The sequence below is a fragment of the Trachypithecus francoisi genome, unplaced genomic scaffold (genome assembly GCF_009764315.1).
Source record: "Trachypithecus francoisi isolate TF-2019V2 unplaced genomic scaffold, Tfra_2.0 Lachesis_group4, whole genome shotgun sequence".
Lineage (NCBI taxonomy): Eukaryota > Metazoa > Chordata > Mammalia > Primates > Cercopithecidae > Trachypithecus > Trachypithecus francoisi.
Window position 1 is genome coordinate 56,125,788 of NW_022681469.1, and position 12,706 is coordinate 56,138,493.

The 12,706-nt window shown below is 36.4% G+C and overlaps 1 protein-coding gene across 2 annotated transcripts in view; it reads left to right on the forward strand.

Annotated features, from left to right (window-relative positions):
• Nucleotides 1-12,706, forward strand: part of RELN (reelin) — a 517,743-nt gene that overhangs the window by 376,869 nt on the left and 128,168 nt on the right. For both annotated transcript variants that reach the window (XM_033192854.1, XM_033192856.1), the window contains exons 25-27: nt 4,528-4,733; nt 6,719-6,890; nt 7,459-7,659. In XM_033192854.1, coding sequence (XP_033048745.1) covers nt 4,528-4,733; nt 6,719-6,890; nt 7,459-7,659 — 579 coding nt within the window. The remainder of the gene's footprint in view (nt 1-4,527; nt 4,734-6,718; nt 6,891-7,458; nt 7,660-12,706) is intronic.

The window sequence follows — 12,706 nt, forward strand, 5'->3', positions numbered from 1 at the left end:
AGAGTGTAAATCTTTTACCAATATGTACTCAGACACCCCAGTGGGTGCGTGCGCGCGCGCACACACACACACACATTTTAACATGTAAAGGGTTATATATCAATATTTCTTCCACTTAATTCAAGATGATCTCTAAAGTCAGACTATCTGGGCTCCAAAACTTATTGATTGGTTCACTTTGCAAAGTTATAACAACTCTCTGTATCTCAGGTTTCTTGACTTAAAAGTGGATATAGAGAGGAGTAAGTGAGTTGGTGCAAGTAAAGAGTAAAGAATAGTGTTGGGAACACAGAAAGAGATCATATGTGTTAGGTATCATAGTTGAATTTTATGAGAATAAATTCCAAATTTGTCTTATTGAATATTTTCACATTTATGCCCTGCAACTAACTAAAAATCATTTCAAAAGTAAAATTCTCTGCCCCTTCCAATTCAGCTTTCTCCCTAATTTTTGTCAAAATATCCCTTGGTTATATTTTACTTTTTCTGTTGATTCATTCAAAACTGTTTTGAATTCTAAGTAAGAGGAACTATCTTAACTTTAAAAAGGGATAACTTTGGTTTATGGGAAGGAAAACACAAGGAGGGCTTAAATGGGACTGGTACAAGAGAGACCTGGAACCAGTAACTCTGAAGCTCACAGAACTTTCCCCTTAAGAGTAGACCCAATTTGAAAGAGTAGACCCGATTTGCAGGCCAGCTGTCACATGAGAATGGAACCATAGCCACAGGGCTTTCCAACCAGCTCTGTAGAAAAACACAGGAAAGGCTCCTGGCGGCCAGTCACAGTGTCCTGGGAGGAATGATGTGCTATGATTATATAGCCAGATTCATGCACTCACTTGTTTGGTGGCAAGGTGAATACACTGTCTGGCAGCCCCCACCAGTAAGCATGTTGAAGTGAAGGGGCAGCAACCCAAAGGAAGAGTTCCTTAGACCATTTTCCCACCAGCCTAGATCATATTATCTAAAACTTATCTCCAGCCAGATGTGGTGGTTCACACCTGTCATTCTAGCACTTTGTGAGGCTGAGGTGGAGTATCATTTGAGGCTAGGAGTTTAAGAGCATCCCAAGCAACATGGCAAGAGCCTGTCTCTAAAATAATACTATAAAATTAGCTGGGCATAGTGGGGCATGCCTGTACTCCAAACTAGGAATGAGGGAATGAGGCAGAAGGATCGCTTGAGCCTAGGCATTTGAGGTTGTGGTGAGCTATGATCACACCATTACACTCCAGCCTGGGCAACAAGAGCACAACCCTGTCTCAAATAAATAAATAATACATGCATACATACATACTTCCATTCTTTCCCTAGCTGATCACAAATATTCAAGATGGTCTCTAATACTCCTCCCCTAACTACATAGCTTATATTTGTTTTCTAGGCATGAGCCCTTTGCTCCAGCTATGAAGCTCTTCTCACCATCCAAGGTTTTGCCACTGCCTACCATTTTGCCTTTTATCTTCTCTGCATTCACATAAAATTTTTGGTGTTCTGTTCAAATCCCCCTGCCTCCCTGAAGCTTTCTGGAGCTCTGGCAAACTGTACTTCTCTCTTTTCTTAGAATTCCTCTCTGATTTTTACATATAAATGTCATATTTTAATTTTCATCCTCACAATTACAAGCAGAATGTGAAGTCCCACGACTGAGCCAAACTCTGGCTAAGGTGTGCAGCTCAGAAATGCACATCATGCACTAGATACTTACAAATCAATACATACTCTTGAGACTAAATAAGTTGGAACATTAAGTGATCATATGACTAAATGGGGCTTGACTAGAAATCAGGACTGGGTCTGCAGCCCTCGGTTGCCATTTCTGTCTCTGCCAGAAGTCCATGAATCCATTCATGTTTGTTTTTATAACACACGGTGTTCTGCCTGCTATAATTGTTGAAGAAAGACTGAATAAATGAATGAAAAACATTAAGAAAATTGGGAAACAATAAAAGATTTCAAAGAAATGGTTATTCTCAAGTAAATAGAATTGCTTTCTAGTGACATTTTGATTAATTTCAAAAGACTTTAATGGAAAGCAAATGGTGATTAGTCATGAAGTGTTTTGGAGGCTTTGTTATAAAGGTTCTAGATTCTGAAAGCTTACCTCTTAAAACTTGTTTTATTTTAGCTAAACCCTTAAAGCAGTAAATCACTTTAACCTAGAATCTGGGGGGAAATTGGAGGCGATTTTCCATATACCAGGAATGGTACGATATTACTACTCCAATACATATGCACACACATACATTAGATGTGTATATGTGTTTACACATATACAGATAAATACATTGATCACAGCATAACAGAAAAACTGCAAAGCATATGTTACATCAAATTCTGAATTCTGGCAAAAACTGTGCCATGAGCCATTTCCCTTTTCTTTTTTCTTCCTTTAAAACACTATTCAGCATCTCAGGTCACCAAACAAAAGAAAATTATTTGTGCTATTCTCTAGGAAAAAACACTTCCAGTGCCAAACTAAGCATTTGAGTGGTATTTTTCCATCATTTACAAAAATGCCACAAAACATTCTTTGAAAACCTCTGTAGGCTAACACCATAGTCTCCTGGAAAAACAACACTACTCTGAATTTCACAGTGGAGCAATCATTCCAACCAACTAATTGTGATAATTGGATTTTTATAATTCCCCTCACCTTAGATCTTTATCCTTCTGGCTCATTTCCACATGCCAGGTTTCTCATAGGAGTTTGCTGGATTGGAATTAACCTGCTAGGTTCTATAGTTTTTCTTCCAAAAATCATTCTTCCTTCATGATCCTGAGGCTTGAAAATGCTAGGATCTCTGAGGTGTTCTCACTTAAAATATTTCAAATCAACAACAGGAAAAATTAAAAGGCACATATAACAACTGAAAAATGCATATAACTTACAAGATTTCCTCAAATACATACCTAAAATTGAGATTTCCAAAGAATGAGTTTCTGTCTCTGAATTAACTTCAGTTCTCATTTTGCTAGCTAGCATCCTTGTTTATTTTGAAGACTCTTAATTGACTTCAGACCTATTGGTAGCAGTATAGTCTTTTAATTAACCCCAGGTATTTCCCCTGTGACTTCTAATAACAGAAACCCTTTCTTAATTAACTTAGTGGATTAGAGTAGAGTTTAAATCCTAAGTGTGAGAGCCATTTTTCTCTAATACTATGTATATTATCTCAGGTTTTCTTCCCGACTTTTAATTGAACTTCCTGGGAGCGTTCAGAGACCAGCTGGGAGAAATCCATGGATGAGCTTTGGAAGAGTCTGTTTAGGTGGAAGACTCTCATAAGCAAACCTTTCTTCAGCCCCATTAGCTGAAATCATTTTGAACAATAGGAACAATGACAAACCTTGCTAATTTCTGTCTGACACCTCACCACAGGACTGTGACCTTCAGGGGACTTACTAAGCAAAGGAAGCAAGTTAGTGGATTTCAGGAAATCTGTAGCACTTTTAAGACACAGAGACCATTTAGTGGTTGCAAAAATTTATTTAAATGATTTCTCCTAACCTCTGTTTATGAGAGAGAAGGGAGGGAGACTAGGATCCTGAGAGATTCAATTCAAGTCCTCTTTATTTTCTTTTTTGAGACAAAGTCTCACTCTGTCACCCAAGCTGGGGTGCAGTGGCCTGATTTCAGCTCACTGTAACCTCCATCTCCCAGGTTTAAGCGATTCTCCTGCATCAGCCTCCTGAATAGCTGAGATTACAGGCACGTGCCACCATGTCTGGCTAATTTTTATATTTTTAGTAAAGACGTGGTTTCGCCATGTTGGCCAGGCTGGTCTCAAACTCCTGACCTCAGGTGATCCGCTCACCTCCTCCCAAAGTTCTGGGATTATAGGCATGAGCCACCACACCCAGCCTCAAGTACCCTTTCTTTTTGTCAAGAAGCTTCTGCCTTGCCTGGTCTACTTTAATTCCCACAGGACTGGAGGGTCAGGGGCATATCTCTGAGAGGATGTTCCGTCTGGAAGGCATGCTGTGTACCAGCAAGTTCCATGCAACATGTTATTTCATCTGATTGTCACAACACCATATGAGGAAGGTATAATTATCCATATTGTACCTTGGAGGAAAATAAAAGCTCAGAAAGGTCACACAGCTAGTGATCAGTATGAATAATGGGCTAAGACTCAAACCCATCTCCTGCAGATTTCAAATAGGTCGTGTCTCATCTCTATTGTTCTACCTAGAGGAAATGGGCAAAGTAAGGATTCAGAGTGTTTTCATTAAAATTTTAAAAACTTTTTAGTACTGTTTGGCGTAATTAGCAGTTCCCAGGGGTCTCTCATAACCCAGCCTGGGAATCAGTAATGTAGACATTAAGCAAAGATATCCAGCAACAGTTACCATAGTTGAATCAGAAACAACGAAATGGCATGCCTCCCCTCTCTCCACAGTAAGTGGGGACAAGACCATTCCCACATAGTGCTAAGATGTCCAGGTGAATTTGAAACTGAAACAACAAAATGCCAAAGAACTCCCAGATTATTGAATTTGATTTTTCTTCTTTTCTGAAAGGCTGGGAAAAGACAGTTGGTGAGTTGGGACCTGGATACTTCTTGGGTGGACTTTGTCCAGTTCTACATCCAGATAGGTGGAGAGACTGCTTCATGCAACAAGCCCGACAGCAGAGAGGAGGGCGTCCTCCTTCAGTACAGCAACAATGGAGGCATCCAGTGGCACCTGCTAGCAGAGATGTACTTTTCAGACTTCAGCAAACCCAGGTAACTACCCACCTGAGGAGCCGCCCAGTAGTTTCCGGGAATGGTAAAGGTTAAATCATTGTTGGTGTGTTTCCAAAATGTTAACTGTTGTAAAAATAGACAAACCCATAAATATTTAACATGAATGATAGCCCAGTATATAAAGATTTTATTTCACTGAAGTGACTGGACAGAAAGCATTTGTATTCATGTTTGAATTTTTAAAGATTTTTTAAAACTTGTGACTAGAAGATAAGCAAGATAAGTAACCACTGTTTACTCAAACCGTGGAATACGGGGATGTTCCGTGCTCATTTTCCCATTTGCAGGCTTGTTTGATTATTTTTAATGTACACACAAAGTATGCTTAACTCTTAGATTTAACAGTAAGGTGGATTTTTTTGGTAACATTTTTCACATGGCTGCACCCAGGCCTATCCCTAAACAGTGTATGAGTAAGTGCGTAGAGCTCAGATTTTCTCAACATTTTGCCCTGGCCTATCCCTGTCTTAATTTTGATGTATGGGGAATATATGTAATAAAATGTCTTAGGCAATGACTGTTGAAGAGTTTGGGGAAATAACTTATGTTTAATAGTAATACCTGTACCAGGCAATGCATTTATATGTATTTAAATTTAGTTCTTTTACAATTATATAGTATTTTGAAATTCTGTATTTATATTTTATATAAGTATTACTAAAGTCTATTCAATGATATTATTTTAGAATACTCTTTTTTATAATCTCTGTGTTTTCATTGTAACAAAAAAATAATTTTTTATATGTTGACTACTATTAAGTTTTAACATATGGATCTTGTCCCTGTTTTCATTTTACAAATGAGCCTTGTTGATTGAAAAAAATTATCTAAGAATATATAAACCCAGTTCTTACAGATTGAATATATCTTAAACATATTACTTAAAACATACTATTTTGTAGATTTAAAGTTCATAAGTTTGACATTTTAAAGTATTAGGTCATTTAAAGGTGACATAACTTTCCGTGATAAAACATAAGTAGACATGCAAACAGACCAACAGAAAGCATTTCTTCTAAGGGATTTAGGGGAGACAGAGAAACCAGAAAAGAGGCAACTGGATGAAACAAGAGATACAACAGGAATGGTGGGTGAGAGATGAAGACTTGTGAGATTCTCCTAGATGCAGTATAGTAGAGAGGGAATTGATAATGGTGCCAAACTGGCTTAAACAATGATTTTAAATAACTCAAATTATTTTTTCCAAGTAATATGTCAACCTGAAATTATTGAGAGTTCAGTAAGGTGACCAGGTAACTTTATAGGTAAATAAAAATGTAATGGCGTCCTCAAATTGCGGAACTGCATGTCTTTGTCGTGAAAAATTATATACACAAAATCATCTTAAAAAATAATTTTACTAACATGAGAATGTGCTTATGATGTAATGTTAAGTTATAAAATGTAGATCACCAAATTATACATATAATGCCTTGCCTATATAAAAGATTACAAGCTGTGATGAGATACATCAAAATGTTAAAAGAAACCAACCCTATGTAGTAGATTATGGGCAAGTTATATTTCATTTTTAGTGCATTTCTATGTTTTCCCACAATGAGAAAGAATGCCTTTGAAGAAAATGTTAAAAATTATCTTCATGTAATAATATTCAACAATTTTATCTTGGTATTTCTTTAAAAAGTTATGAACATCAAAAGATACAGTTCAATGAATCAAACTCAGTTGAAATATTCTCCCTCTTCTCCAAAAGATACAATTCCAAATGAAATAAACATGACCAGGACTAAACCTGCCTGCAAGGTTAAACCTCAAGTCTGATATGTCCAAACTTACAAGCTTTTGAAAAATATTGAGATCAAACCAAACAAAACTTTCTCTTGTTGTTACCCTTGTTGTTTTAGTAGCTGCAAACACACACACACACACACACACACACACACACACACACACACACACACAGCTTTTCTTTTCCCAACCATAAATGATCTACTTTTATTCAGATTTGTCTATCTGGAGCTTCCAGCTGCTGCCAAGACCCCTTGCACCAGGTTCCGCTGGTGGCAGCCCGTGTTCTCGGGAGAGGACTATGACCAGTGGGCAGTCGATGACATCATCATTCTGTCCGAGAAGCAGAAGCAGATCATCCCAGTTATCAATCCAACTTTACCTCAGGTATCCTCCTATGTCTGAACTGCAGAAGCAGATCATTCCAGTTATCAATCCAACTTTACCTCAGGTATCCTCCTATGTCTGAACTGCAGAAGCAGATCATCCCAGTTATCAATCCAACTTTACCTCAGGTATCCTCCTATGTCTGAACTCCAGGAAGACAGATCGTTATAAAAGTGAATGGCATAACGAACTCATTTCCTTAAGGATTTAGTGCTTGACACTGAATGTATAATATAAGTTGAAGGGCTTGTACTTAATTTTTTGTTACCTCTCTACGCTACCACTTCACAGATAATTTAGATGTAAAAAAGACTGAGGTCTGGTTAAATCATCAAGCAAAATTGTTAATGTGTTTATAAAAATGATTAGATACACAGTGGTAAAATACTTTCAGTTGTTGAATCATCAGGAGAAAAAGTTAATAGCTGTAAAAAGACATGGAGATTCTTCTGTGTTTTCCTAGAAATGCAAGTGGTACATGGCCCAGCATGTCATGAAATGAAAATTCCTTTCTTGTTTTCAAAGCTATCAAATTGCCTTTTTGTGTTATTTGTATTGTTTCTATTAGAACTTTTATGAGAAGCCAGCTTTTGATTATCCTATGAATCAGATGAGTGTGTGGTTGATGTTGGCTAATGAAGGAATGGTTAAAAATGAAACCTTCTGTGCTGCCACACCATCAGCAATGATATTTGGAAAATCAGATGGAGATCGATTTGCAGTAACTCGAGATTTGACCCTGAAGCCTGGATATGTGCTACAGTTCAAGGTATTTATGCACAAGCTTCTTCCCAGAGCAAGTTAAGGTGTAAAACATCTTCCAGATGTATTCGTGGAACTCACAGAGAACAAACATTTTTCATAATCTATTAAAGAAGGGACTCACCTGTACAAAAGCTCAACAGTGTTAGAATTGCAAAGCTTTTCAGCTCCACTCATAAGGAAAGCAGCTTACTAGTTTTTAAGGAGTCCCAAAAGTTGTGGGTATACCATTTCTTTAGGTATTCAAGGAACTCTGCCAGAATTAAAAATAACATTGACTTTTAGGACTTTAGTCTGATAGTGACTTAATGAATCTCAAGCTTCTAAACGATAATGGATAAGTTGTCCTTTTCATCTTACTAGTGGTATTTGAACTTACAAGATATTCTATGCTTTTGCTGTATTATTTTCAAACAAATTATCTTACTCCAGTCATCATTGTTCTCTTAAAGGCTGCTTGTTTTTCAACTCTGTGATAACGTATCAACATGTATAGCAAGTATTTACTTTGACAAGGTCTTGTTTCAGAACCCTAATCAAAATTTCATTGTGTTTATAATAAAATCCCATAGGTGACTTCTGGGGTTGGAAGTAATGCAGTTTTAATGAGCTAGCACAACTACATGGTCCTTACATAATGGCAGGATGCAGATGCTAAATAATTTACAAATGGAATTATTAAAGAGATCAGATGTTTATAGGCAGCTCTTCAAATATAATTTTCACAGGTCTGTAAACAAGGAAGTTAGTCATAAATAATATGATTTGTAAAATGTTATCCTTGTTTAGATTCTGATGTTAAACTATCATGGAAAAATATCAATAACAATATATGATCTATATTCATTTGCTGGTAATACCTAAAGTAGTAACAAAATAACGTTAATAGCAAATATATTTCCAGAATACTATGCTGTTTCTCATCTGACACCTTTTCTATTTAATTAATCACAAACCATGGTTGTGTAGGTATTAAAGTCTGCAAGGTAATATTCTGAAATTTTAAAAATCTAAATGTAAAAAATAGTGTTAAATATTTCAAGCACTTAAACAATGATCAGGAATGCAAACTGCTTAAGAAAAATCTTAATTCTCTACCATTTGACCCAGCAATCCCATTATTGGGTATATACCCAAAGAAGTGTAAATCATTCTACCATAAAGACACATGCATGTGTATGTTCATCAAAGCACTACTAGCAATAGCAAAGACATGGATTCAACCTAAATGCTCATCTGTGGTAGACTGGATAAAGAAAATGTGGTACATATACACCATGGAACACTACACAGCTATAAAAAAAGGATGAAATCATCACCTTTATAGCAACATGAGTGGAGCTGGAGGCCATTATCCTAGGCAAACTAATGAAGGAACAGAAAAACAGATACCACGTGTTCTCACTTGTAAGTGGGAGCTAAACAATGAGAACACATGGGCACATAGGGGAGCAACAGACACTGCGGCCTGCTTGAGGATGAAAGGTAGGAGAAGGGAGAGGATCAAAAAACTACCTATTGGGTAGTATGCTTATTACCTGGGTGACAACATAATCAGTACAGCAAACTCCTGAGGCACATGGTTTATCTATATAACAAACCTGCACATGTACCCATGAACCTAAAATAAAAGCTAATTTAAAAAATCTTAATTTTCATATCACACAAGCAGAAAGCTATTAATTTGTGGTTATTTAATAAGAATAGAATACAGATCATTCAGGGGTTGATAATTAGTGTATGTTTGAAACCTGCCTATAAGAATTTTGGGTGCCATTTGTACAAAAATACACAGGGCTGGTGTATTTTTTGTGACTACTTGCTGTGTGATAAACACTAGCTAGTCCTGGGACTATAGAAATGAAAAATGTGACCCCACATGAATACCTATGTAACAAACCTGCATGTTCCACACATGTATCCCAGAACTTAAAGTAAAATTTAACCAAAAGAAAAAGAAAAATATGACCTTAGCTTTCAAGGAACTAGAGAATGAGGCCGAAAAGTGAAGGGTCACAATAAAGTCACAAGAATGCTGCAGTATAAGTTGGCTCTAGATGCTATAAGAATACTCTGCATAGTGCCTAACATGTTTCAGGCACTCAAAAAATGTCTGTTAGTTGAATAAATGGATGGATGGTTGAATGGATGGATGGGTGGGTGGAAAGATGGATGGGAGTAAAGGAAGGAAAGGAAGGGGAAGGGAGGAAGGATGGATTGATGGATGAGTTCCAATTGGAAGTCTCTGGAAATACAGAGACTTACCCAGCTGAAGAATGGAGGGGCAGAAATTCCAGTTAGAGACAATAAAATGAGCAAATACATGAAAATACACCAAAGTGCAAATGAGAAAAGGGGCAAGTCTAACTTTGAGGACTGTGGAGTATGTGCAGCAGACATGAGAGATAAAGTTGATCCTGGTGGGCATTATATTCTACATTAAGTCACTTGAACATTATCCCAAGAGCAGTGAGTCATGAGAGGTTTTTAGCCCATTGAATGCCAGAATCAGACCTGTGTTTTAGAAGAATCATTCAACCACAGTATGGATGTTGACCCAATAGAAGAGGAAACCAGAGTCAGCAAGTACATTCATTCCTTCATTCAGCAAATACTTATAAAGTCTCTATATTCTATTCACATTTCTGGGTTATGGAAATAAATACAGAGAGTATGAAATAGGGTAATGGAGGATGATTACCATTTTATAAAAGGTTGTCAGGTTGGTTGACTTCACTAATAAAATGACACTCTTAAGCCACAACCTATAGAAAGTAAAGGAGTGAGTCATGCAGTTATGTGGAAAAGATCATTCCAGGCACAGACAACAAAAAGGACCAACATCTTGAAGTAGGAATGTTCTGGAAACCACAAGTATGCCATTGTGACCATAGCAGAGAAAGTGAGCAAGGGTGGGACAGATGAAAAAAGTAAGGTCAAACTTTGACTTCTGTTCAGAATAAAATAGCTAGCAGAAAGGTGACACATTCTGATTTAGGCTTTTAAAGAATCATTGCTCTGGTAACTGTGCAGGGTCAAGGGCAGAAACATTAGCAGCTATCCAGTGATCCAAGTAAGAGATTATGGGAGATAAGACCTGTGAAAGAGGCAGAGAGAAATGATCAGATTTTTAAATATATTTTGAGTAAAGTAAGGATGCTAGAGATGTAATCGAAGTCAGAAATGAGAAGGACAGGTTGAGGCATAACGTGCGTTATAAAGATAAATGAGTATAAAGATGTTAAAGCGATATAATCAATAGATTTGGGTGACTGTTGAGTAATAGAATGGAGTCTAGAATTATTCTCTTATTTCTGGTTCTGGCTGCTGAACTACAGAAAAATGAGGGTTTGCTTTAGGAGAGCGGTTGAAGAGAACTGGCTTGGACATAGTGGAGTTACGCGTGCTGATGGGCTGCTGAAGTGGAAATGAAAAGGAAGTGGTAATGTATATTTGTCCAGAAAGCAGGAGAGAGGTCATATCTGTTATTCAGACTACAGGCATTCAGAAGAAACATGAGGTTATGATTGTGAATGAGATTAAGAAGCATGCATACAGTAAAATGATAAAGTCAAGACTGAATCACAGAAAACACCAACACTTAAAAGGCAGACTAGATGGTCAATAAAAAAGAAGTGGTTAACAATGTTAAAAACAGTAGAAGAATCAAGTAAAAGAAGGGTTAAATTTTCCCATTGCATTTTGTGAGATAGACAGTTTCCTTGGTAATTTCACTGGGGCAGCAGCAGCAAAAGTCAGATTACAATGGATTTTAAAATGTTGAGTAAAGAGGTCTACACAGTGAATACAGCTTTTCTCTCAATTTGTTTAGCTGTGTAGTTAGAGGGAGACCAAAATTCAGGGAGAATTTTTATGTTCTTTTGTTTTATTTTTAAAGGTAGGAGAGACTTAAACGTATGTATCTGATCCATAGAAGGTACACAAGTAAATATTTGTTGAAGGTATGCCTAAATCCTGAATGGAAAGTTTAAGATAAATTATATGTTTAATACAACTGAGAGTATGTCTACACTACCCTATTACATGATTTTTAAAGCACAAACTTGTCACAGAACTTAAAGTTCCAACAACTTGTATATGTTAGAAACAACAGCAATCATGGCAAATTTAAGACAAAAAGTTAACTAGGCGTGCCCAATGTGGCTGCTTTCAACACATACCAGCCAAAGGCCTTTGTTACTATTGAGTAATGCAGTAAAAGGAATTTGTGTTAGAAGAGTTTAATCATGCATCTGAGAAGGTTAAGTCTTTAATTATATTCTTGATGTTTTACTATATAAACTTGGATAAATTGTGCACAATAAAATTTCTAACCAAATTATAAATTCTCTGAGAGGTGCTTTCTAGCTCTGAGTATGGAAATAAAGAAGATACTAAATCTTCTCTTTAAAAACTAGATAAAGCTACCTTACAGTCATCAGGATTAACTGATTGACCTCTTGAGCTATGGCTCAATATTATTAGCCCATGACTCTACCTTTATATCATCCTTTATTTTTTTTGTCATATCATGTTCTTTTCATTTCTGATTTCAATTTTCCTTCTAAAACTCAGACTATTCTTATTTAGTAAAGTCTTATACAACAAAATTTGTGGTTCCAGCCAACAAATGAAATAAGATGTGAATAGGCCATTCATATAAGATGGCATGTAATTAAATGAACATGAGAAAAAAGTTTGACATTTGTAATTATGAAAAATGTAATAAAATTCATTTACACATTTATTTGGAAATAAACTGTCTTAAACTATAATACTCAGTGCCTAAACTGATTCATTTGGACTCAACCAATACAAAATGAACACATATAACTAGAAAATTTTAAGTGTTTCTACATTTTGACTCATTAATGCTACTCTCAGGAATTTATCTGGTGATGACAAATCAACCAAAGAAGAAAGGTATGTTCTCTGCAATGCTATGTATAACAGAATGTGGAAGAAAGCTCTAGATGTGTAATAACTTCAACTATATGACCAATATATAGATTCCCTATAAAGATCAGTAGAGAAAATAGAAAAGTAAGCACAGT